The sequence below is a fragment of the Aulostomus chinensis genome, chromosome 8 (assembly GCF_037954235.1).
Source record: "Aulostomus chinensis isolate RoL2024-O1b breed Wild chromosome 8, RoL_Achi_v1.0, whole genome shotgun sequence".
Classification (NCBI taxonomy): domain Eukaryota; kingdom Metazoa; phylum Chordata; class Actinopteri; order Syngnathiformes; family Aulostomidae; genus Aulostomus; species Aulostomus chinensis.
In genome coordinates, this window is record NC_141327.1 from 18,679,286 (window position 1) to 18,701,862 (window position 22,577).

General features: G+C 43.6%; 1 protein-coding gene and 1 non-coding gene across 5 annotated transcripts; one reads left to right on the top strand and one right to left on the bottom strand.

The window, feature by feature from the left end:
• Window positions 1-2,465: 2,465 nt before the first annotated feature.
• On the top strand, window positions 2,466-21,754 carry klf3 (Kruppel like factor 3 (basic)). Of its 4 annotated transcripts, none has more exons than XM_086211459.1 (6): window positions 2,466-2,517; window positions 16,130-16,190; window positions 16,663-17,188; window positions 17,490-17,664; window positions 19,480-19,646; window positions 19,745-21,754. In XM_086211459.1, exons 2-6 carry the CDS (start codon window positions 16,149-16,151, stop codon window positions 19,924-19,926), a joined length of 1,092 nt encoding a protein of 363 aa, XP_086067585.1. In that variant the 5' UTR covers window positions 2,466-2,517; window positions 16,130-16,148; the 3' UTR covers window positions 19,927-21,754. The 4 variants fall into 4 exon arrangements, with proteins under 4 accessions (XP_086067585.1, XP_086067584.1, XP_086067586.1 ...); XM_086211458.1 differs by lacking the exon at window positions 2,466-2,517 and adding an exon at window positions 7,984-8,309; XM_086211460.1 differs by lacking the exon at window positions 2,466-2,517 and adding an exon at window positions 9,431-9,673.
• A 638-nt stretch (window positions 21,755-22,392) lies between these two features.
• On the bottom strand, window positions 22,393-22,464 carry trnap-agg (transfer RNA proline (anticodon AGG)). The gene has a single exon. It is a non-coding gene; the product is annotated as a tRNA-Pro (tRNA).
• Between the last annotated feature and the right edge of the window lie 113 nt (window positions 22,465-22,577).

Here is a 22,577-nt window from a genome sequence, read left to right on the forward strand (position 1 = left end):
GTGTTTTTTTTTTTTTTAAAAGCGGCGCCGCTGAAGTTTTACGTTTTTCAATCGGTTTTGGGTGATTTTTAGTACAGTTTTCGGGTGTCTATTCCCCACACAACTGCAGCCCCCATAGCCCCACCCTTCCCGCGCTACCCCTGGAAATGCTTTGAAAACTGCTTTTTACAGTAACTGCCCACTACAACGCTGACAACAGGGAACAGGCAGACATGCATACATGAAAAAACAGATCATCAGTATCACTCAATGATTTCTTTAGCAAAATATCAGTTTACCCTTTACAGTGAGTGACACAACACAAAACGTGGAAGAACAATTACTAATTAGATTTTTCCCTCTGCTTTGTTTTCTTTCTCTTTTTTCCGTTCCGTGAAAGCAGAACACGCGTGGTTTCAACCATTTAAAACTAACAATGCTGGTAATGTGACCCACGTGTCCGTCTGTCAGCCCACCAGAAACGCCTCGCATGCAGAGATGCATTCATGGGCACGACTCCATGTCAAGGCGGTTTCACACTGAACGCGCAAGGCGCAGGCTGCACGAGGGAAGTCCATTCATTGTGTATGTGGGCGCGCTGTGACGTCACATGAGCGCAAACCTTGCCAGCAACTCGGTAGCGCTGAGCGTGCTTGCCCAGCGCGCCGCGTCTGCCGCATTCAGTGTGAAACCGCCTTCAGACGTTGTTTTCTTTATTTAATATGGAATTTTGACAGCTCCCTTCTCCTCCTTTTTTTAACGGAACTCCGTTCCAGCCGTGAATATTTTACCGGAACTGCGTACCGTTCCAGCTCACTTTCACCCCTGCACAATTCATTTAAATTTGGCTCACCATGTCCACCGTGACTCGAGGTCAGCTGAAAAGATTTTGGTGACCAAAGGTCAAAGGTCACAGTCACCTCACATCAATGCGATATGACTTGAACGTTTTAAAGGAGTTTCTCAAAAATTTGCCACGAATGTCCACTGTGAGTTGAGTTCAAAGTGAAAAGGGTCAAAGGTCGCTGTCACCCGCTGTTCAGGGGTCCACACTGCCTGTGCATTTGCGTGCGTGGGTGTAAATTCCACACGTCCGCGTCAGCAGCATATCATGACTGATCTTCTTAGCTCTTTTTTTGGACGACAATGCAGTCTACAGGACACACACTAGCATGAGGGGCTGTTTGTACTTGTTATTGTAAAGAAAATGTTGTATAGTCTGGACCTCATGATCAGTGCCTGTTCTGGAGTGAGTGTTAAAGCAGTGTTTGATACCTGGTTTATGGGTTAGGTTCGGTCTAGTTTTGTAGATTTAACCGGTCCTAAACCTGCAGGGTTATGTTCTAAACTTGTTCATTTGATCTGACGTCAAATTCGTTTTTATTCATCTCTACCTACAGTTACAATACCCGTGTAGTAAAACTGTCAATGGGGGGTTGTTCGCATTCATTTCTATCTGTTTATCTGAGATCTTTTCATCCATTTTTAGCCATTCTAAAGAATCTATGCATCCATTTATATTCCGCTATTTTATTGACGTCTAGAACTTTTTCCTGTTTCACCTCATGATTTCAGCCGGCCGACTGCTCTCTCACATGCTGGTTTCCACTCTGAACCGTAATATTCAGTGTTCAAGTCATAAATTTCTCTACATGTGGATTAATTCATTCATTATCTGTGCAGCGTTGGAGCTGGAGCCTCGCTGGCACGTGGCGAGGGGTGGGATAAACCCTGGGAAGCTCTGAGCTTTGACAGCTTTGACTTCAAGAAACAAATGCACTCATGACCAGTGTAGAATCTCCATGTTTGTTTGCTTCCATGCTGGTGACAGCTGGAGACCCGAGGCGTTATGTTTTCAGTTGTCCATCTCTTCGTCTGTCCCATTGTCAGTAAAAATATATCTCTGGAATTTCTCTAACTTGGACTCAAATATCCACAAGGCCTCAAAATTGAGCTGAGGAGGTTTGGAGGGATCAAGGTCACTGTCATGTTACATCAGATGTAATATCTCTGGAACACCTTCAGGGAATTTCTCCAAATTTCTCCAAAAATGTCCACTAGAACCCGGGACAACTTGATGGAATTTGAGTGGTCCGAACTCAAAGATCCGTGACCAAATAGGACTCAGCAAGGAAGTGATCTGTTCTTGCCGCTATGCTTTCAAACAAACACCAGAGCTGTACAGTAACATTTCTAAGGATGTGCCACTATGAGCTTTAGGTGCCTGCTTTCTCCAAAGTTGCTACTTCCTGAATTTATGAAGTGTAAGTCTTGGGCGTGTGCACGCGCATGTGCGTGTGTGTGTGTGTGTGTTTGTGTGTGTGTGTGTGTGTTTCTACAGAAACAATCTTGTTTCGACGGAAGACACATTCCATCAAATCAAATACCCACAACAAGGAATTGCAAAACTGATTCAACAACTTAGATAATATACCAGTGAAATCTATGGACACACCCATACAAACAAACAACTAGATGGTAAAAATGAAGACTTCAGTCTCTTGACCATCCTGCATGAAGAGGAGTCTGGGGAAAAAGGTAGAGCCTGCGATTTTTCCTGTTCTTTACCCTGCTTGTTGGTTTCTTAACAGCAAACAAATCTGCTTGTTCAAACTTTTTTTTTTTTTAAATACGTTGACCAATACCCATATGTGTTTAGTTTTTGGTGCCCGATTTCAGGAACGTCATTATGTGTGTGTGAGACCTTAAGATATCCCAGGAGGCAAATATAGTTCCTCCACTAATCAGTTCAAATGTAGCGTTTACAGTATTTTGTGAGAAATTTGTTACTTTCTTGATAAAAATTGATTTTTTCTAAAACCTGCTGACCTCCAAGACGTGCTTGGAAATTAATTATTAACAATTAATAACTTTCTAATAATTGATATTTATCCATCACCAAATTGTTACAAGGGCTTAGAATAAAAAAAAAAATCCTGAATTTAGGCAATTGCCTTTCCCTGGATTAAGCTGTTTGTATGTATGTGTGTGTGTGTGTGTGTGTGTGTGTATGTGTGTGTGTGTGTGTGTGTGTGTGTGCATGTGTTTGAGCATGTATACAGAAACAATCTTGTTTCAACAGAAGTTACATTCCACCAAATCCCCACAACAAGCAACTGCAATGCTTTCACACTGATAAAACACTGAACTATACAGACACACACACAAGACACACACACACATGTATGTGTGTGTGTTTGTTTGTGTATGTGTGTGTGTTTGTTTGTGTATGTGTGTATGTGTCATGTAACCCCTAAAATATTCTGATGAAGGGAGCAATGATGCTCACTTATACAAAAAAACCAATAAAATTAATCTCAATGTGTGAACAAATGGGCATGTGTAAACTCATTGGACCTATGTGTGTGTGTGTGTGTTTGTGTGTGTGTGTGTGTGTGTGTGTGTGTGTTTGTGTGTGTGAGCTTCATGTGCTGAAAAGTTAAAGCGCTATTTCAGTATTTTGCTGGTGGGTGCTCATGACTCACAGTTTATCACACATAATCTAGTTTGTGTCTGATTCAAGGCCAGATTAACCATTAGGGCAACTGGGCAGTTGCCCAGGGGCCCTAGATGCGGGCCCTCTGAGGATCTAGGGCCCCGCGGCAATCAGTGCAAAAGCAAAAAAAAAAATTAGTCTCACTATGCTTTAAGCCTGACAGCTGCCGCTGTAGCTTTTGTCAGCACAAGTCCAAGTTGAGGGGCAGAGCCCCCTCATTGGTCATCAGCCCGCCGTGGGGCGGGTCAAAGCAATGGTGATGCCAATCAAGGAAAGGGAGATTTCGATTAAAAAAAAAAAAAAAAAAAACGAAAATGGAGAAACCTGGTGGTCAGCTTAGTGGGAGCGCTAAACGAAAATTAAAAAAGGACAGGGATTTTAAAAAGGCAGAAAGTTTAAAGAATATACCGAAAATAGGTAATTTTTTTTCCAAACCGTTTGGGGGGTTGGGGGGGGGCACTAACAGGTTGTTGCCCAGGGGCACTGTGGAGTGTTAATCCGGCCCTGGTCTGATTCCATAACTACGTCTGCTGGTTTAATTCAGGGTTTCTTATTCCTTTAAATTTATGTTTTGACATTTCATCCTGATAGGGCACTAAGAAAATACAAGACAACAATGTGACCTAAGAAGCTTATCAGCAGTATCAGGTGGGTGTGGAACAAAGCAAAACGGAATGTTGTAAAAGCGGATAAAAAAAATTACGACACGGAATATATACGTTATCCAATCGCTCATTTGTTGCTTTTTAGTTGAGATCCTTGCGACAGCAAGGGGAGCGAAGAGTTTGTGGGTTTTTTCCAACACTGAAAAGTGTCAAAAACCTAACATGAACGTGACTTTTGGAGATTTTTCTGTGGACCGTCTTTGTTATTTTGTCTACCTGATATGTATCTACCTGACTGGCTCTGATTCGGATGACTTGTTTTTGAACTGCCAGAACTGGCATCTGAATACGCCGTGTCCTGGATAAATGGGTGCTGTTATTACATTTTCACTGAATCTAGAACACCTCTTCTGTCAGCTTCTCGTCGGACATCAAAAATGCTTTGACCTCATCCAGAGATTCTAAAAACATTTGATTCACACACCTGTCACATGACATTCTTTATTTCTCTGCCCTGTGGATTTCACTGCCGAGTCAGGCACACTGTGTACTTTCTGAGTCATTCTTGACACACATATATGATGACGTAAAACCATGGTGCTCCCGTTCTGCATCGAGCAATATCAACACGCCTCATGCCCTACTTCTCAAGCAGACGGCGCTGGCTTAACCTGTGTGTTTTGACTTGAAAGCCTTACCCTTACACTGATATATGAACCATGCATGAAACAGCAGGTGTCACCGGCCTTGTTTAACAGCGGCGCTGCTCTGCCTCGCTGCACATGGCTTTGATGACAGATGTCGACGTGTGTGTTTTCTCTGGTGTGTTACTGGTGTGACTGGGACATGTATATCTGTCATACAATGACACTGTGACCTCAGGTTGCATCGCCTTAATGTCATATGACTGGAGGGCATTCAGAGGGCGCATGCGCTTCATTGAGGTGCATGGAAATGAAATGCAGCTTTTCACTACTGTATGTCCTTCCAGTTTGATGAAAACTGCCCTCTTAGCTGTTTTTTTATACATCATCCTGGTGACACAGAAAAAAACAAACCGCACCGATTATATATCTTTCTAGGTTGAGTCATAAAGTAGAGATGTTGTATTAAATAGCTGCTCTTAATTACTTCTCTGCATTTAAGAATCCTTAAATGTCATAGCTGTGATAAAACTTTTGGACTAAATGTGGCCTCTGGCGCAAGTCCACCTTAAATGGCCTGCATCTGACCCAAATCAAGCCCATCTCATTAAATTTGTGCCAAATCTGAGTCAAAAGCACTAAAATAGTTCTTGATAAGGTCAAAACATGCACTCTATCTTGGTATTAACTCAGCATGTTGGAAAATGCTGTCAGATGGGTTGTCTTTCTGGCCACCTAAAACAAATATTGCGATGTTTTCATCATCTGTTAGTGGATAAGACCATCAGGGTTTTTAGTTTACTCGCTGCCATCAAAGTGTGTTTCATACTGCAGCATAGCAACCAGAGAACCAGCAGACTGTCTCCAGTCAATTCTTTTAATTAAACCTTATATTTAAAAAAGTAGGACATAACAATTGGTGAGTGAGAACAACAGATTAAGGACAAAATGTGCCAGACGAGCCAAGAAAAATGTATAAGAGCTTACAAAACAATCAACATGATGAAAAGTAAAGTCGTAAAGATAAAATACGTCTCGGAGATGGCGGATGTCGTGTAAGAAAGTCATGTGACCTGAAGGATGAAGGTTCCAAGGCTCTATTACGATGCTTTGTCAACTCTTAGCAGTTTTTTTGGAGGGTGGTGTATAGTCTTGATGCAGTGGTGGATTATTGATGATAACAACGGATGACATGAACACTCGGGCCGACTGGTAATGGCAGTTTGACCCGTCTAACACATTATAACTGCAGCGATAACAACTGATAGCAGCCATTTAATGTGCTGTTAACATCTGAAACACGGTACAACCAAATGATGATGAAAGCAGCGTGTATTTTCAGTCAGCAGCTCATGACCGGACCTCATTTGTCTTTAACTGAGTCGTTAACTCAAAGGCTGACTACTTTTTAATCAGGAATCTAGACTAATGGTTCTTGGAGAGCGAGTACAGTGCAAACCACAAGTGTTGTTTTTTTAATTGATAATTGTTACCTGCCTGTTAAAGTTCTGCAGCACGACAATGAAAGTTTGACAAGTAGAAGTCTGAGGCAAGACATGGTTATAATAAATACCTGCCAGACAAAAAAAGAAAGATGTCCCACATAAAATGAGATCATCTGTTACCTGTTGCTCTGTAGTTCTATTTCTCTCTTTCATAACAGCAGTGAGAACGCCACACCCTTGTCACACCCTTCGTACACACACACACACACACACACACACACACACACACACACACACACACACACACACACACACACACACACACACACTCACACACACACACACACACACACACACAATTATACCCACGAAATTTAATGGCTTAGTCTACTTTACATGCACTTGGTTACAGAATTATTATGTAAACAATTATATCAAGACATTAAAAAATATCACTCAAGCACACACATACACACACACACGCACGCACACACACACACACACACACACACACACACACACACACACACACACACCAATCCAACTCTGAAATCTTTCAATGACTGTGACTGACTAAATACTTGAAGCGCGTGTGTAATACATGTCAAATATTAGTTTTCATCACTGCAACAGCAACAACATAAAAAAAACATAATGGTTTAAAGTCAAATACTGACATTTCTGTTCTCGGTCATTCTTAATCTTGGTCCCAATTAGTGCTGGATTAATCTGGCCTAAAATGGGTTAAATACCTAAACAGAAACATACCAGTTGATTACATTTTCACGTCATTTAAAGACACCGACTCTGACTTCATGTTTTTTTTTCCCATTCAAACACATACATTTAAATTGATTTTACTTGCACTACAAAAAATGTGGACTTCACTAACGCAACAAATGATGCTTTATATTTGATGTCTTTTTTTTGCTACTTGAATGTACTTATGATTTTTAACTGATGACATTTGTGAGTGACAGTGAGACCAAGAACAATTTCCAAGGGCACAATAAAATATATATCATATTGTACTGAATATCGAACTACCTCATATCATACAAGAACTGTACATACTGTACTCCACTGTTGAACATGCTTCTACCTCTTTTACTTTGTGTATTACTTTTATATGTTACTTATTTTTGTACATTTGCACTATCCCTTATATTTATCCTCTTATATTCATCTTCTTCTCATACTTATCTTCAAATACTATTCATGTTAAATTCTCCTTTATTCTTGCTTCTCTAACAATAAATTTCCCCTCTCTGGGACGATTAAAGGTTTATTTTATCTTATCTTATCTTATCTTATCAACTCCGATATATTGTTAGTACTGCCATAACTTCGATGAAAATTTTAAACAGAGAAATATATGCACTCGTCTATTTCTCTAATTTTGTACCTTTAAGCACACATCGATGAAGATTTTACACATGAAGTGGTGTGATGAGCTTCTAAAACTAGATATCTACTGGGCTGAGATATATCTGAAATGAAAGTGATCATTCAATTCCATAAAACTGCTAAATAATATTTGAGCGCTTTTCTTTTGATACCTTAAGTTTGTCTGACGCTTTAATTTTGAAAGGATGAGTCCTTCTTTGTCCCACCTGTAAACACCTGTTGATCCTGTTAAAACTGGTAGATGCAACAGTAGTCTCACGCGCGCGCGCGCGCACTCACACACACACACACACACATACATACACACACACACACACACACATACACACCCCACTCGGACGAGCAGCACCACCCCGCCCCGGTCCCGCCCAGCTGTCCGACCCCATGGAGAAAGCAGACAGCGGCTCATGTGACAGCAGCAGTCTCTAAACGACAAAACCGGAGACAGACACTCACACACACACACACATACATACATACATACACACACTCACGTTCGCACACAAACACACACTCACACACACACTCACACACAATAAGAGACAGGAGAGTTTCGTAACTCCGGGAAGTTTTGCGGAGCCATCGATCACCGCTTGTTTATCAGAGCCGTGTGTCAGTGACGCCGCTGACCGTCGCCTGCGTCACATTTCCGCGGACTAAAAGTGAGAGGATCCGCTCAGCGAGGCAGCGGTGAAACTGTCCTCCAGGAATAGACTCAACAAACGCCTGAGAAGTAAGTCTGACCCCCTCCGAGCCCCCATGGATGGCGGCTCTCACTCCTCCGGTTAAAGCTGTGACCTGATAAAGTTTATGATGACCGAATTGGATCTGGTTAACGCCACTAAACCGCTCTTGTGTGATTGGATCAGTGGATTCCTGAGTGAAGTTTTTACTTTTATTATGTGCATGTGTATTTTTGATTAACACTGACTGACTGATCATATTGAACACTGAGGAATATTGAGGACTAATAACCTGGCTGCTTGGATGTGACCCCCACAGTGATGGAGCTATTTATAGAGACTCTGCTGCTCATATTCTTGTGTCATATTTGGATTTAGGATGCAGAAATCCTGATCTTTCCTTTTTCTAGCTGGTTCTCTGTTGCTCCTTCAACGCCCGCATGTGTGTCTTCTTGGTCTGGTGTTTGAAATTTCTGGTATCTATGATAATTCATGTTGTCTTGGTATAACAGTTGCAACCATTCATCATAGCGCCGTTCCACTGATGAATCGGTTTTCATATCGGACTGACTTCGTAAATTGAGTCTGATGGTGAGACTGGTGTGAAAGTGTGACAAGAACCATGGTGTTGCTGCTGGGTGTGTGTAAAGTGACAGGTGTGTGTGTGTGTGTGTGTGTGTGTGTGTGTGTGTGTGTGTGTGTGTGTGAGAGTCTTTGCGTGCGCGCACCAGAGTCACCACCTGAGCCTCTGGATTTGCTACATCCTTCACAGTACACATCTCTCTCGCTCTCCCTCGCTGCCGTCTCTGTCTCTCCCTGTTTCCTGTGCTTTGTTTCAAGGCTGAGGCTTGCGTCACACATTCCACTTGGCATATGAAGCCCTTATCCTGTTTAGAGCCTAGAGTGAGAGAGAAAGAGAGAGAGAGAGTGAGTAAGGAGGGAGGAGAGAGGGATGTGGATGTGGGGGGTGGATGGGTGGAATGAGGGCGACCTCTCTGCTTCTTTGTCTTACTTTATTCTCCTTTGTTACTAAGGGGAAAAAAAAGGAAAAACATGAGCCGGAGCTACTTTCTGACATTTATTTATTTGTGTCTTACAGCAGTACACACAGATGCACACACACACACGCCCCAAATACCCCACCCACCCCTACGCCTCTTTTCCTGAATCAACATGCTGATGTTATCTGTTGGAACAAAATGCGCAAGTGTGTGTACTCACACACCGCTCAAAGGGCATGTCCTCAGGAACATTGGAGCTAAACATTAAACTCCTGGATGCTGGATAGTCGGTGATTCTCCTTTAGAAGTGAAGGAAGTCAGGACGCAGATGGCCAGAAAGCCCATATACAACTTCTTTAGTGTGTCTGTAACCACTGGATTGAGCCACTGTGACTGCCCCCCCCATGTTTGAGGTTCGTTGAAGTTTTGTCATATTTTGGTTGAAACCCACTTGGTTTTCTTCCCTGTTTCTGTCTCTGCCTTGTTCTTTCCACTTCCATTTTGACATACTTTGGTCAGAGCGGCTGTTTTCTTTGCCCTTTCTCTCCTTCCACCCCCCCCCCCTTCTATCCTCTCATTCTTTTGGTAGGGAGGTGCAGTGTTTGGGGGGGGTGGGGGGGGTTGAGACAGGAAACCACAGGCCCCCTGCAGCAGCACCCCCTCCTCCTCCCCTTCTTTTTTTTTTGGCTTTGCTCTCCTCCTCCTTTTCGTCTTTACACCCCCCGACCCATCACGCAGTGTGGAAATAATAACAGTCAGACTAAACTCGGAGGGCTTCCGCTTCTCTCCCTCTCGTCCTCGCTGGCAGCCCCTCTCTCCTTCCCTCTGTTCCCGGTTGTCTGGAAAGCCTCAAAACTTTTCTGTCTTTGACAAGTAGAGGTGTGTGTGCATGTGTGTCAACTCCAGTGCGTCTTTAAATGTGTGTGCGATGATGGATCCTGTTTCCTCTCTCCCCTGCTGATGGCCCCCTCCGCCCCCCCCTTGGGGTCTTCAGGCCTGCAGCCCTGCAGTGTGCCGGAGAAGCTACGTGTTTGTCCATTTATGTGTGTGTGTGTGTGTGTGTGTGTGTGAGTGTGTGTGTGTTTGTTTAAGAGTATGGGAGTAGAGGGTTAGGCTGCTCAGATGAGGGGATAGGAAGCCAAAATAGGAGGATGGGGGGGGGGGGGGGGTTCAGCTGGGGCCTTAAAGAGAGAGTAGGTCAAACTCAGAGTGAGGTGGTATCCCATGAGCAGGAAGTGAGGTAATGGGTTCACATGAGAGGGTGAACCAGTTTGGGGGGGGGGGCAACAGAGGGTGGAATGAAACTGAAGGTGAGCACAGAAAAAGTTAAACTCTGGGATATTAGTTCTCCACCTTGATGAGTCATGTAATTAGGCTAATAAGCCAGGACTAATAAGTACTTCCCTGGGGGGTGTAAACAGGTAACAATGGTGTGATTGAAACCAGAGTTTCCACTCTGAGCAATTCACGGATCTAAATGTCATTAAAGCAACGTTGAGGCGTACAGGACTGGAAAAGTAGGTGGTAAAGAAAGTAAGGCTGCGAGTCAGGGAGCCGAAGGCTGTGGTGTGAATGTGTGTTGCGGCGTGTTCTTGGACAAAGCTGTTGTCTGGAGGTTTCTGGTCTCTCTGGTGATCTCATCATCCCCAGCCTTTTGGCATCAGATTGTGTGTGTGTGTGTGTGTGTGTGTGTGTGTGTGTGTGTGTGTGTGTGTGTGTGTGTGTGTGTGTGTGTGTGTTTGAGAGCAGCCTCATGTGTGCATGTCTGTAATAATTTAGTCCTTTAGTGATTTAGTGTGTGTATTCTGTTGAGCTAGCAGAAACTTGGTGTGCGGTTATGTGTGCGTGCGTGCGCTTATATGTATATGTGTGTGTGAGCGTGTGCGTGCATGCGCGTGTGTGTGCGGTTGAGTCGGTAGCCAGAGACTCCAAGCCACAATATTTTCCCCTTCAGTCACGTTGTTCTGTATCTTTCATAGAGCGAAAGAAAAAAAAAACCCAGTGTGTGGTTCAGATAAGTACAGTAGTAAAGAAGTGAGTGACTGCTGAGAGAGGTGTAGAAGAAGAAGTGGGGGGGTGTTGTGAGGGGTGTGGGGGTGGTGTAGGAATTGTTTGCTGAGTGGGTTGGGGTTGAGTACACAGTAGCTCCACTGACCTAGAAGGACAATATTTGTAGACCACACTTGACACGCACAAACACACACCCACATGGAGAGCACACACAACCTCAACAACACAGGTAGGCTGCTTATTGATCAAATACTGGTCTGGTTCCTTCACTCTTCGGGGTGTGTGTGCGTGTGTGTGTGTGTGTGTGTGTGTGTGTGTGTGTGTGTGTGTGTGCGCGTGTGCGTGTGTGTGTGTGTGGTTTGATTTTTCACCTGTTTTTGCCCTCAAGCAGATCAGACTGACCCGTGCGAGCAAATCAATCAGAATTACTGCAGCCTTGATTGCCTGTAATCTCTTCATCTGTTACTCGTTTGCGATTCATCCTCAGGGGCAAAGATTTGTCTCTTCCTCTCATCATCCAGCTGTCACACGTTGGCTAATAACTCCATTCATCCCCCATGTGGTAAACCCTAACCACCTGCTATACACCTCAATTTGTGTGTGTGTGTGTGAGAGAGAGAGAGAGACCCAGATCTCTGTCACCATCACCCAATTTGTTCTGTTTACTCAAATCAAAGCTGAACCGCTGACAAGGTTTAACCCAGTAAGCTGTGACTTACAACATCAGTCTTTTGTCTCAGACGGAGTAAATCTTCTTCATGTGGGCCGGTCTGGGAGAGGAAATACTGCATGACAGGTGAACTCCAAGTGGGTGTCATGACTGCGTGTGTTCTTTCGAGGACTCGTAGCTTGGTAGTTGAATGCTTCGGGGGTTTGCAGTGTTTTGTGAAGTCAGATGAGGCTTTTTTTTTTTAAATAGGGAAGCAATTCTCTAAATACATTTCCAGTACCACGTGAAGGATATACAGTATGAGTGCGCACGTGACTCATGTCACAGATACATGCATGTAACTGTAAATTTCCCTCAGGCTGAACAAAACCGACAGGATAATTTGCGCAGATTCACCCCCATCTTCAGATGTATATGTTTGTTTTAGAAGTGTAACGCCTGAGGATTTCTGTTTATGTGGCTCCACGTTGAGTAAAAGTAGGAGATTTTTGAACCAGTCCCGTGTTTCTGTCAGTCTTTGGCTCCAGTAAGACGGAGAAGGAGTAAGTTCAGCAGCAGTTTGACGTGATTTTTCTGTGAGAGAGAAAAGTTTCTGAACAGATCTAAAAGAGTGACAGTGATTTTGATGTTAATCTTTTGATGTTTTCAAAACAGAACCCTTAAAATGTACTTTTCCAATCTGGCCTCCCTGTCAACAGGGATGGGATTTATTGTGTTTCATATGAATGAAGTCGTTATTGCCTCCAGGAAAATCGTGTGATCACGTCGTGTATGTTTGTTAGCGGGACATCCCAAAACCTGACAGACGGATTTATGATCGAATTTTGTGGAAAAATTACAAGGAACGCGTGAGAAACCTCTGCCGGTGATCTGGATCAAATTGTAGTTCCTGGATCTGACTGCTGCTAAATTTGAGCGTATGTTGATGAAATTCATCGAGGTGATGTATTGTCATAGGGACTTAAGCTCCTGGAGACACTGTGGATCATATTCTGGATCGGTGAGCCGCAATATGTATTTTTCGGTGGTTGGAAAGAAAATCTGAGAACATTTCTTGATGTTCTGTATCCATGTGTTGTTCCAAGAGATGGAAGAAGACACATTTATTGTTATTGCGCATGGATACAAAGACATTTGTCTTCTGCATTTAACCGATGTGAGCACTCAGTCACGGACCAACAACAGGTTGTTCACCAGGGGCGCTGACAGCAGCGTTAGCGTAACATACGTGTTTCTGAGAGCTGTGTACCCTCTGCTTTCCACGTCAGCTCTGATCCATTTTTACTGACCGGCCTCATGACAACGGGACGCTACTGAGAAGATTCTCTTGTATCACGTTGTGTGTATCGTGTCTGACACGCGAAGCACTTTGTTACTGAAGTTTTAAAAGGTGCTGAACAGTGCAAATAACAACTTACCTCCTTGCTTACGTGAGCTGATGTTTTTTCCCTTGAATGCTGGATGTACAGATGAACTAATTATGAGAACAATAATGGTCATTGAGGCGGGACCTGGGACAGAAGTCGTGGCTGAGATGAGGTCATATTGTCTTAGCCTTGTTTCTGGTGTTTGCCATCAGACTGTTTCCTTTTGATTTACAAGTAAATATGGGATATTTTGCCAAAAAAGGGAATGAATCATCTGGCTTTGAGCAAATTAAACTGGCTTCTAAAGCGAGACTCAAAATATTCATGACACTCTGATTTTTAAACTTGTCTACATGCGGTAATTGACCTTCTGTCTGTCCTGTTGAGCTCAAAGGCAAATTCCAAACATTGGGCAACAAAGAGAACTCATTTCCCAGGGATTTTTTTGTCTCTATGTAAAACACACACTCATGAGTCTGGATGTGTAGTAACACTTACAAATTCAGAAGCTTACACTAAGTTACCCTTTATTTTGCAATCTGCCTGTGCTGCTCTTATTATCACCTGATTGACAATCACAATAGAGCAACTGCTTGACCTCAAGTTGAACTACTATACAATAGAAAACTGGATTAGAAAACACACCCTTGTATACACACACATGCATGCACACACACATACACGTACGTGTGCGCGCGCACACACACACACACACACACACACACACACACACACACACACACATACATTCCCCACCTGACTGCTCTCTCTTTGTTTCTTCGGTGCTTGGTGAAGGGTGAGGCTCCAGTCGTCATGTTCACACCCTTCCTGACCCAGCAAGCAAGCATCCTGCCTTCCTATTGGTCTGCTCCCCATCTGGACTCTGTGTGTGTGTGTGTGTGTGTGTGTGTGTGTGTGTGTGTGAGAGAGAGAGAGAGTGTGTGTATATACATATGTGCATGTGTGTGTGCATGCATGTGTGTGCATTTGTGTGTGTGTGTGTGTGTGTGTGTGTGTGTGTGTGAGAGAGAGAGTGTGTGTATATACATATGTGCATGTGTGTGTGCATGCATGTGTGTGCATTTGTGTGTGTGTGTGTGTGTGTGTGTGTGAGAGAGAGAGAGAGAGAGAGGGTGTGACGGCCTGTGTTGTTGTCCATTTGTTAATAATTAAAGGCTAACTTTTCTCCAGACTGTGGACTTTGATCAGGTCACACACACACACATAGACTCCCTGAGGGTACATTCTTTGACATTCGTGTTGCCTTAATGCTCCAGTGAGCCCCCCACCCCCTGCCTACACACACACACACACACACACACACACACACACACACACACACACACACAGTATCACACTCGTAAACACACTAGTTGAAGAAGAAACACAGTCATCACTGCTGCACCTGGCCATTCAAAGCCAAGGTAAATGGAACCACCTTTGAAACCTCACACGCTGTTGGCCTCTGTGTGTGCGCGCGTGCGTTTGTGTGTGTGTGTCCGAGAGTGTGTGTGCGTGCGTGCGTGAAAGCATACAACACAGTGACCCTCGTTTTGGCTGTGTTTGTCTGCTGTGATTTACCGAGCGCTCACACAGGCTGTTAGAGTGCAGACAGGTGGACCCGAGTGCATGAGAGAGCATCTGGTTCTGGTTCTGAAGACCTGGTGTTTATTACAGAGCAAATCGAAAATACAAAAACAGGGGAACAGGATGCAGGGAAACTAAACAGACTCACAAAGCAGGCAAGACTCGACTACTCCCCCAGGAGTAAAACCGAAGTTCTGACACAACAAAGGCGGTGGGTGGGCGGGCAGGAGGGCAACTGATAAGCTGAAGGGGAAGATGGAAGCATGTCTGGGCTGACCAGGGCTGGTGTTGGTGTGGGCGGGCGGGGGCGAGCAGGAAGAGCAGGGTTACAGGAAAACAAGAGGAACTTACATAGCAGGAAAGACCTAAAATACACAAAACAAGATGCCAAACAGAAAATAGATTGAGGCCAAACAGAAAAATACACTGCTGACTCTTTCTCAACCAGCTATACTCAGCTACTTTATGTGATTTACTGTCACTTACAGATTTGTGTGTGTGTGTGTGTGTGTGTGTGTGTGTGTGTGTGTGTGTGTTTTGCTGTTAGATTTTTCTTTCTGGGCCTTGTAAATTAGAGAGAGAGAGAGAGACAGAGCGAGAGACAGATGGAGAGAGAGACCATTTGACCATGTGACATCACTCATACACGGTGCCACACACACTCAGGTCAAATGGTGAGCCAGAAGTTGTCTCAAGTATTTTTCAAAACTTGAAAGAGACAGAGATCCCTGCAAAGTTGTAATCAGGACTGCAAAGATGGAGTGTGTTCCGAATTTGATAGCCTGAAAGCCTCCGGAACAGCTAACATCAGCAGTACATTTGGAATTTTGTTCTGATTTTTTTTTTTTTTTTTTTTTTTAGATGAAATGACAATTTTGTTTTGATAAACAAGGTGAAGTACCAAATAAAAAGAAAAAAGGACAACTGGGAACAAATTCCAGCTACCGGCTTTCCTCATGATTTTCACCTCATCTAGTTGTTTGAGTGGATGTTCCGCGTATAAGATGAAAATGATCGAATGCGATGGAAGGTGTCACGTTATTTGTAACTATTTCAGAATTGAATTCACAAGAACAAGTGGCATACTACCATGATGTACACTGTAAGAGAGGTTTTGGGTTATAGCCCCCACTCCTCCAGAGCTGTTAAACACTCAATGTAAATGAAATGTTCAAGTGTGACTCGAGAATGTGATGAAAAGCATGTCTCTAATGGCCGTGTGTTGTATTTTGTAGGAGCCTGGCCTGTGCAGCCATGCTGATGTATGATTACCCTCTAAAGACAGACATGGAGACGGTAAGGCACGTGTGTGTTCGTGTGGCTTTGAATGTGTGTGTGTGTGTGTGTGTGCATGTGGGTGTGGATGTATCTGTGTTTTTTGCGCGTCTCCATCATGCCTGAACATGTTTTTTTCGATGCCATACAGCAACCGTGAACTACACATACCTACACACACTTCTGCTACGTGTCTAGACAGACTGGTTCCCACATTCCGACTCTTCCTGGACAAACAGGCTGCTGTACAGTGGACATTTGCATACAATGGGTGCACACACTGCCATGTAGCAGGCTAATGGACACACACTCACATTGTACTCTGAGATGTAACTGTTATCCGTTCCCAAACCGAGCTGTTTTTTTGGCTGGCTTTAGTTGTTTGTGTGGTAAAAACATGTTTTTCCCAGTTATTCAATGCAGAGCGGAAATGTTTAACTTTTTGTCCCCCTTCTTTGCTTCCTCTTCTGCATCCTCTCTTTCTCTCTCACAGTCCCTTTACTCATCGTTAGTGAAAACCCCGGAGCCGTATGGAGTCATCTTCTCCCATCCCGCCCACCTCTACCACCCCACACACATGCACGCTTTCACCCAGTCCCCCAGCAACCCAACACACACCCAGCTGGAGCCCGTCGACTTGTCACTCAGCAAGCGGTCCTCCTCCACCTCTTCTTCATCCTCCCCCCCTTGCTCCTCAGCCTCCTCCCCAGCCTCCTCACGCAGCTCCCCGCCTTCACCCTACAGCTCAGCGAGTCGGGCCTCCCCTCGCTGCTCCCCACAACTGTCCCAGCTGCGCTCGTCACCCTCCCATGCTCTCCCACCACCCACTTCTTCACTACCGTACCCCACCATGGTGGCGCCTCTGATTGGCTCAGGTTCCGGGGTCATCCAGGTGTCTCCAGTCATGGTGCCTCTGTCAGTCCTCTACCCTTCCCCTCTCCACCTGCACCAGCCGATAATGGTGAGCCAACCCGTTGCCAGTGACAACGAGCATCCTCGAAACAGAGACCAGAAGACAGGTGACTATTGGTTTTTGTCACTGCTTTTAGTTGTTGGCATATTCTTGAGTCTTATGGAAACCTTTAATGTGTGTTTGTGTGTGGGGGGGGGGGGGGAACAGCTTGAGATGACAGATACCCAGCATGAGACACACAAGCAAGGACGATAAATATAGTTTGTGGTTTGAGCTACATGCTGACATCAGCATGCTATCATGCACACAATGCTGCTGTGAAGACGGTCAATGTATGGCTGTGAATGTTTGCTACAGAAGTCCTCACCAAACCCAGCAGCTAACTTACACTTTATCCCTTCTGCCAGTTCAATCTGCGAAGCCACTGGAGCTGCGAGGTGACAGCCATGACCTGCACAAGCCAATCAAGAAAGAGCCTCGCTCTGAGCTCCTTCATGACCATCACCACCACCACCACCACCACCACCACCACAGCAGCCATGACATGAAGCCATCAGTCATCAGGATACAGCACGAATACGAGTGAGTGGTGCGCACACTCGAATTTAGAAAGAAGCCACATGTAAAGGTTTCAGAAGTTCTGTTACTTTATATGGAAGTGTTGCACTGAGACTTCGATGTAGTTTCTCTACGTAGGTGAAGATGAGGGTTGGGTTGTTGGAGGTATATGAGAGCAACAAAGCGAGGTATGAGGATTAAAATCCTGGTGATCTAAAAACATGACCTACAGAGCAGCAAAGTGTCAGTTAAAATAAATGATGGGACACTTTTTTATATGGAAGTGTTTCATTCTTATTTTTGTCTTTGGCTTGTGAAACTGGAAGGTCACTTGATTGAAGTGTCATTCAACTTGGCCCAGTTAATCCTGTTGTTATTTTTTTCCAATAGTGGTAATTGATTCAGTTTACACCTCAAATTGGATGTCTGTTAGCTGATGAAATGTATTTGATGGATCGAATAAACAATATCAAACTTTTCAGTTCATTTTCCAAAATCTCAATGAAAAACAAATAGATCGAGTTTTATCTGTTGGTCCTTATTTAGCAAATCAGAAGACATGTTTCTTCTGCTATTTTCACTTCAGGAAACCTTGGAAAAAATAGACACAGTCTCATGAGTGGGAAAGTCCAGAATCCCCAATGCTGTAGTAGATTCCTTCCCTGCCCTGTTTGTTCTTTGATGTCCAGGCTATGATCCACACCCTTCATCACAGCTCCTCTTCTCGGTAGCCTTAAAAGTTTATATCAGCCAAATGAATCCTGTCACCCCCCCCCCCCCACTCCACTTCCTCATCGCTTCCTGTCCTCTCTTTCACCTCCCCTTCCTCCCTTGCTTGGCGCTTCCTGTATTTTGAAGCAGTCGTCCAGCATCTCCAACTCCCACACCTTCTCGCCCTTCTCCTTTCTTCCTCACCTTCCTCCTCCTCCTTATTTCCCATCACTCCTCACTAAGGGTGAACCACAGGGTTCATCTTACACACACACACACACACACACACACACACACACACACACACACCCTGTATCCTGTAGTTGTCGTCATCACAGGGTGTTGTCACCATGCCAACAATGGAAAGAGGTGTGTCCAGAGTTGTCATCACCGCTCCTCTCAAAACACACTCAGACATGAACAATGTCAGTGCACTGTATATGTATGATAAATGGGTCAAGTTTTTTCACCGTGACTGTGTAATGATGGGTCAGACTGTGTGTGTGTGTTTGTGTGTGTGTGTGTGTGTGTGTGTGTGTGTCTATGTGTCTGTGTGCCTGCGTGTATGTGTGTGTGATTCATGGGGGATTTTCTGCACATTCCTTTATGCAGAACTGATCTGAGAGAGATTCATATTTCAACACTCAACACCTGCTCTCAACTGCCACTTTGACACACCCGCATACACACACACACACACACACACACACACACACACACAGGTTTCAATGTGGAAATTCAACTCTTCATTTATTTTTTTAACTGTGAAAAAAAATCATTCTTGTTCTTTGTTGTATTCTGCTATTGTTTAGTCTTGGGTTTCCACCTTTGTCTCATTTTATCTGGATATGCGTCTTTAAAGTACTTCTCACTCTCAGTGGAGTGCTGATCATAAACAACAAAAACTAGAGAGGTGACAAAGCAAAGGTGTGGCAGACTGGAAAAGGTGGGAGGTGTTTTTCAACTTCCTGACTGCTAGACACTGTTATTGCATTGGAGCATAGCCGCAGCCAAATAACAGTAAACTTGCATTTAGATTGCAACATGGTGAGGGAGTGCTGCCGCAGTTCCTCGAGACCAGCGCCCTCTGCTGGTCAAATCTGTAACCGCTTTTTTTCTGTCTCTTAGGGGTAACAACCCATCAGTTATAGTACATTCAGGCACGAAGCATCCTCTCCCGGCCGACTCTCCCGACTCTTTGAAGAAGCGGAGAATTCACCGCTGCGACTTCACAGGTTGCAACAAAGTCTACACCAAGAGCTCCCACCTGAAAGCACACCGCAGGACGCACACCGGTGAGACCCTCTCTCACACACACACACACGCCGCTCTTTTTTTCCAGCGAAATGTAAACATTTTCATCATCTTTCATCTTCCCTGTGTCTGTTTGCAGGTGAGAAACCCTACAAGTGCATGTGGGAAGGATGCACGTGGAAGTTCGCCCGTTCGGACGAGTTGACGAGACACTTCCGCAAACACACAGGAGTCAAACCGTTCCAGTGCCCTGATTGTGAACGCAGCTTCTCTCGCTCTGACCACCTGGCTTTGCACAAGAAACGCCACCTGCTGGTGTGAAACATTGCACAGGGAAAGTTAAAAGAATGTTTCAGCATTGGACTCTACCACTTGGACTTTTTTTTATAGTGAAGAGCTGGCCTTAAACATTGGACTCCAATAAGGAATAGGGAAACGTTCCTCAGCGTGAAAGTTAAGACTTTAGCCTCTCTAGCCTGAATATGAGCTGATGCCTTGCATCTTAGCATAACATCCATCATTTTCATCTTCATCATAATAGAAACTGTGGTGGTGGTGCACCAGCTACGGAGGATCCAGACAGTTTAAAGAGGGTCACCTGTATCTCAGCTGGACTGTGAGCAGTGCCCTCTTGTGGCTTAAGAACCCACCTGCTCAGTTTAAGGGCAGCCTACACACACACACACACACACACACACACACACACACACACACACACACTCACACACACAAAATGTGCCAGCTTTGTTTTGCTACGTCACCTGTCATTTCTCTTGCATGCATTCAAGTAAAGATTGTGGACACGTTATTTGCTAGCTAGGCCAATATAATGTGAAACTTTCTAGAATGTATCATATCACACCTACTGTCATCATCGTAGCTACGCTAACGCCTCCTACACTGATGGCCACGTTAAAACACCACACACCTCATCTGCCTCTCTAAGCTCACATCCGGACGTGATGTCAGAAACAAAAAGGTAAAACAGGTAGATATTGCTTTTGTACATACATGCACACCATTAACGCAGGAAGCATGCACTTAATGAAAGCAGCTCAGCCTCGGTCTCATGTGCTTCTGGTGTTGGTTTGGGAAGGGTTACTCTCCGAGTGAAGTGTTTCTTTATGTTTTCATTCAGAAATGTGAACGTTGCTGCACAGGGGCATTATTGTTTCAGTGAGGAAAAGACACCACTCAGTTGTTTTAAGGGTAGAAGCAATGAAATGTTTATGTCTTATATCAAGTTTATATATCTATTTTATGAGCCGTTTTTTTTTTGTGATGTGACACCATTAAAAGAAAAGTATAAAACTTTTATATCATGTAAAAACACAAAGTGTAAAGCAGCGACGTTCGCGCTTCAATTTTCAGGAGTAGATGACATGTATTCCTGCCAAATTTGGTTCATTTGTGCTCAATATTTCAACTCAAAAATTCTTAGTTTTCCCCATTAATTTTGAATGCCAATACAATTTTTTAAGCACAACTTATTTTCTTACAGCTTGTGGAGAAGAAACTCTTGTTATTGTGTATACATGTCTCCATTGTGCACTTTATAGGTTAAAAAACCAAACATTCCCAAAGTCAGACATTTATCAGCCACAGCAGTTTTGATACGTTAAACAGGTGTCCTGGTTTCTTTAAGTTGACATACACACACATGCACACGCGCATTCGCGCGCGCGCACACACACACACACATGCATGAATGTAGCGGCTCAACTGATCTGCATTTGCTCCAGAATATTCTCTGCAATATTTGTTTGTAAAATGTTCTTGTGTTTCTGAAAATATAAGTTGTAAAATACATATATGTATACACATATATACACGTATATATGTACATATATACATATGTATGTGTATATATGTGTGTATATATATGTGTGTATATATATAAATAAATATATTTTATGATTGATTATTAGACTGAAAGGGCAATTAAAGGTTTTTATTAAGCATGATTTTGATACTCTCATAATAATGATATTACACATTTCTATTATGTTGTGTCAAGAGTAAACCTTATCTCTTTAATCTACGTTGGCAATTCAAAGGGAACGTGTTAAACTGTGAACATGTAACTGTACAGGTCTATCTGCATTTTTGCATTTATTTTAAAACAAAATATTCATACCACTTAATAAACTTATTGATACTATTTGCAGAATGGTGTGTCTTGTTTTTAATTTTCTGTGTGTAAGTGTATATTAATGTACAAACTAGTATTGACACTTCATGTTATCATTATGGCCGGGATGCAAAGGCTGTATCTAGAGCCTCTTTAAGATAGAGCAGTATTATGCTTTTGAGGTACCAGTTGTACAGGGGGACATACTTCATAAATGTTCCTGTAAATACAAAAGCCATGAGGACTCCTGAGAGTCATCAGTCACTCTGACTTACATCTCAGAACTCTTGACCATTTAACAAAAAACCTCTCATCACCATCATGTAGCATAACGACAACGTTTGGCACCCAACATTGAGACACACTCAAACATTTCTTCTTTGCACTTTTTTTTGAAGCACCAGCAAAGCATGGCTTTATGTTGAGACGACAGCAATGAGGAAAAACATACTGATACATGGCAAAACAAAGTCCTTGCTTAAGCGAGATGGTTATGTGAGATAGAAGGCACACTTTCAGTATTAACTGACATTCAATTTACCCCCCTGACGGTGTAACAACATCGACTTTTGCAATACTTTATGTCATGTTACTTGAGGGGCAATGACTCAATGTCCCTGTTCTTTAATCATCACCACATTACAAAACGAAAAGATGGGCTCGTCCGGGATTTGAACCCGGGACCTCTCGCACCCTAAGCGAGAATCATACCCCTAGACCAACGAGCCACTGGCGAGACCTGCGAAAATCTCAGTGCAAGAACCTATTAAGACAAGTTATTTGCCATATTTTGTAGGTGTTTAAATTATTATTTATGTTGCAAACTGTAGTTGAGAATTTA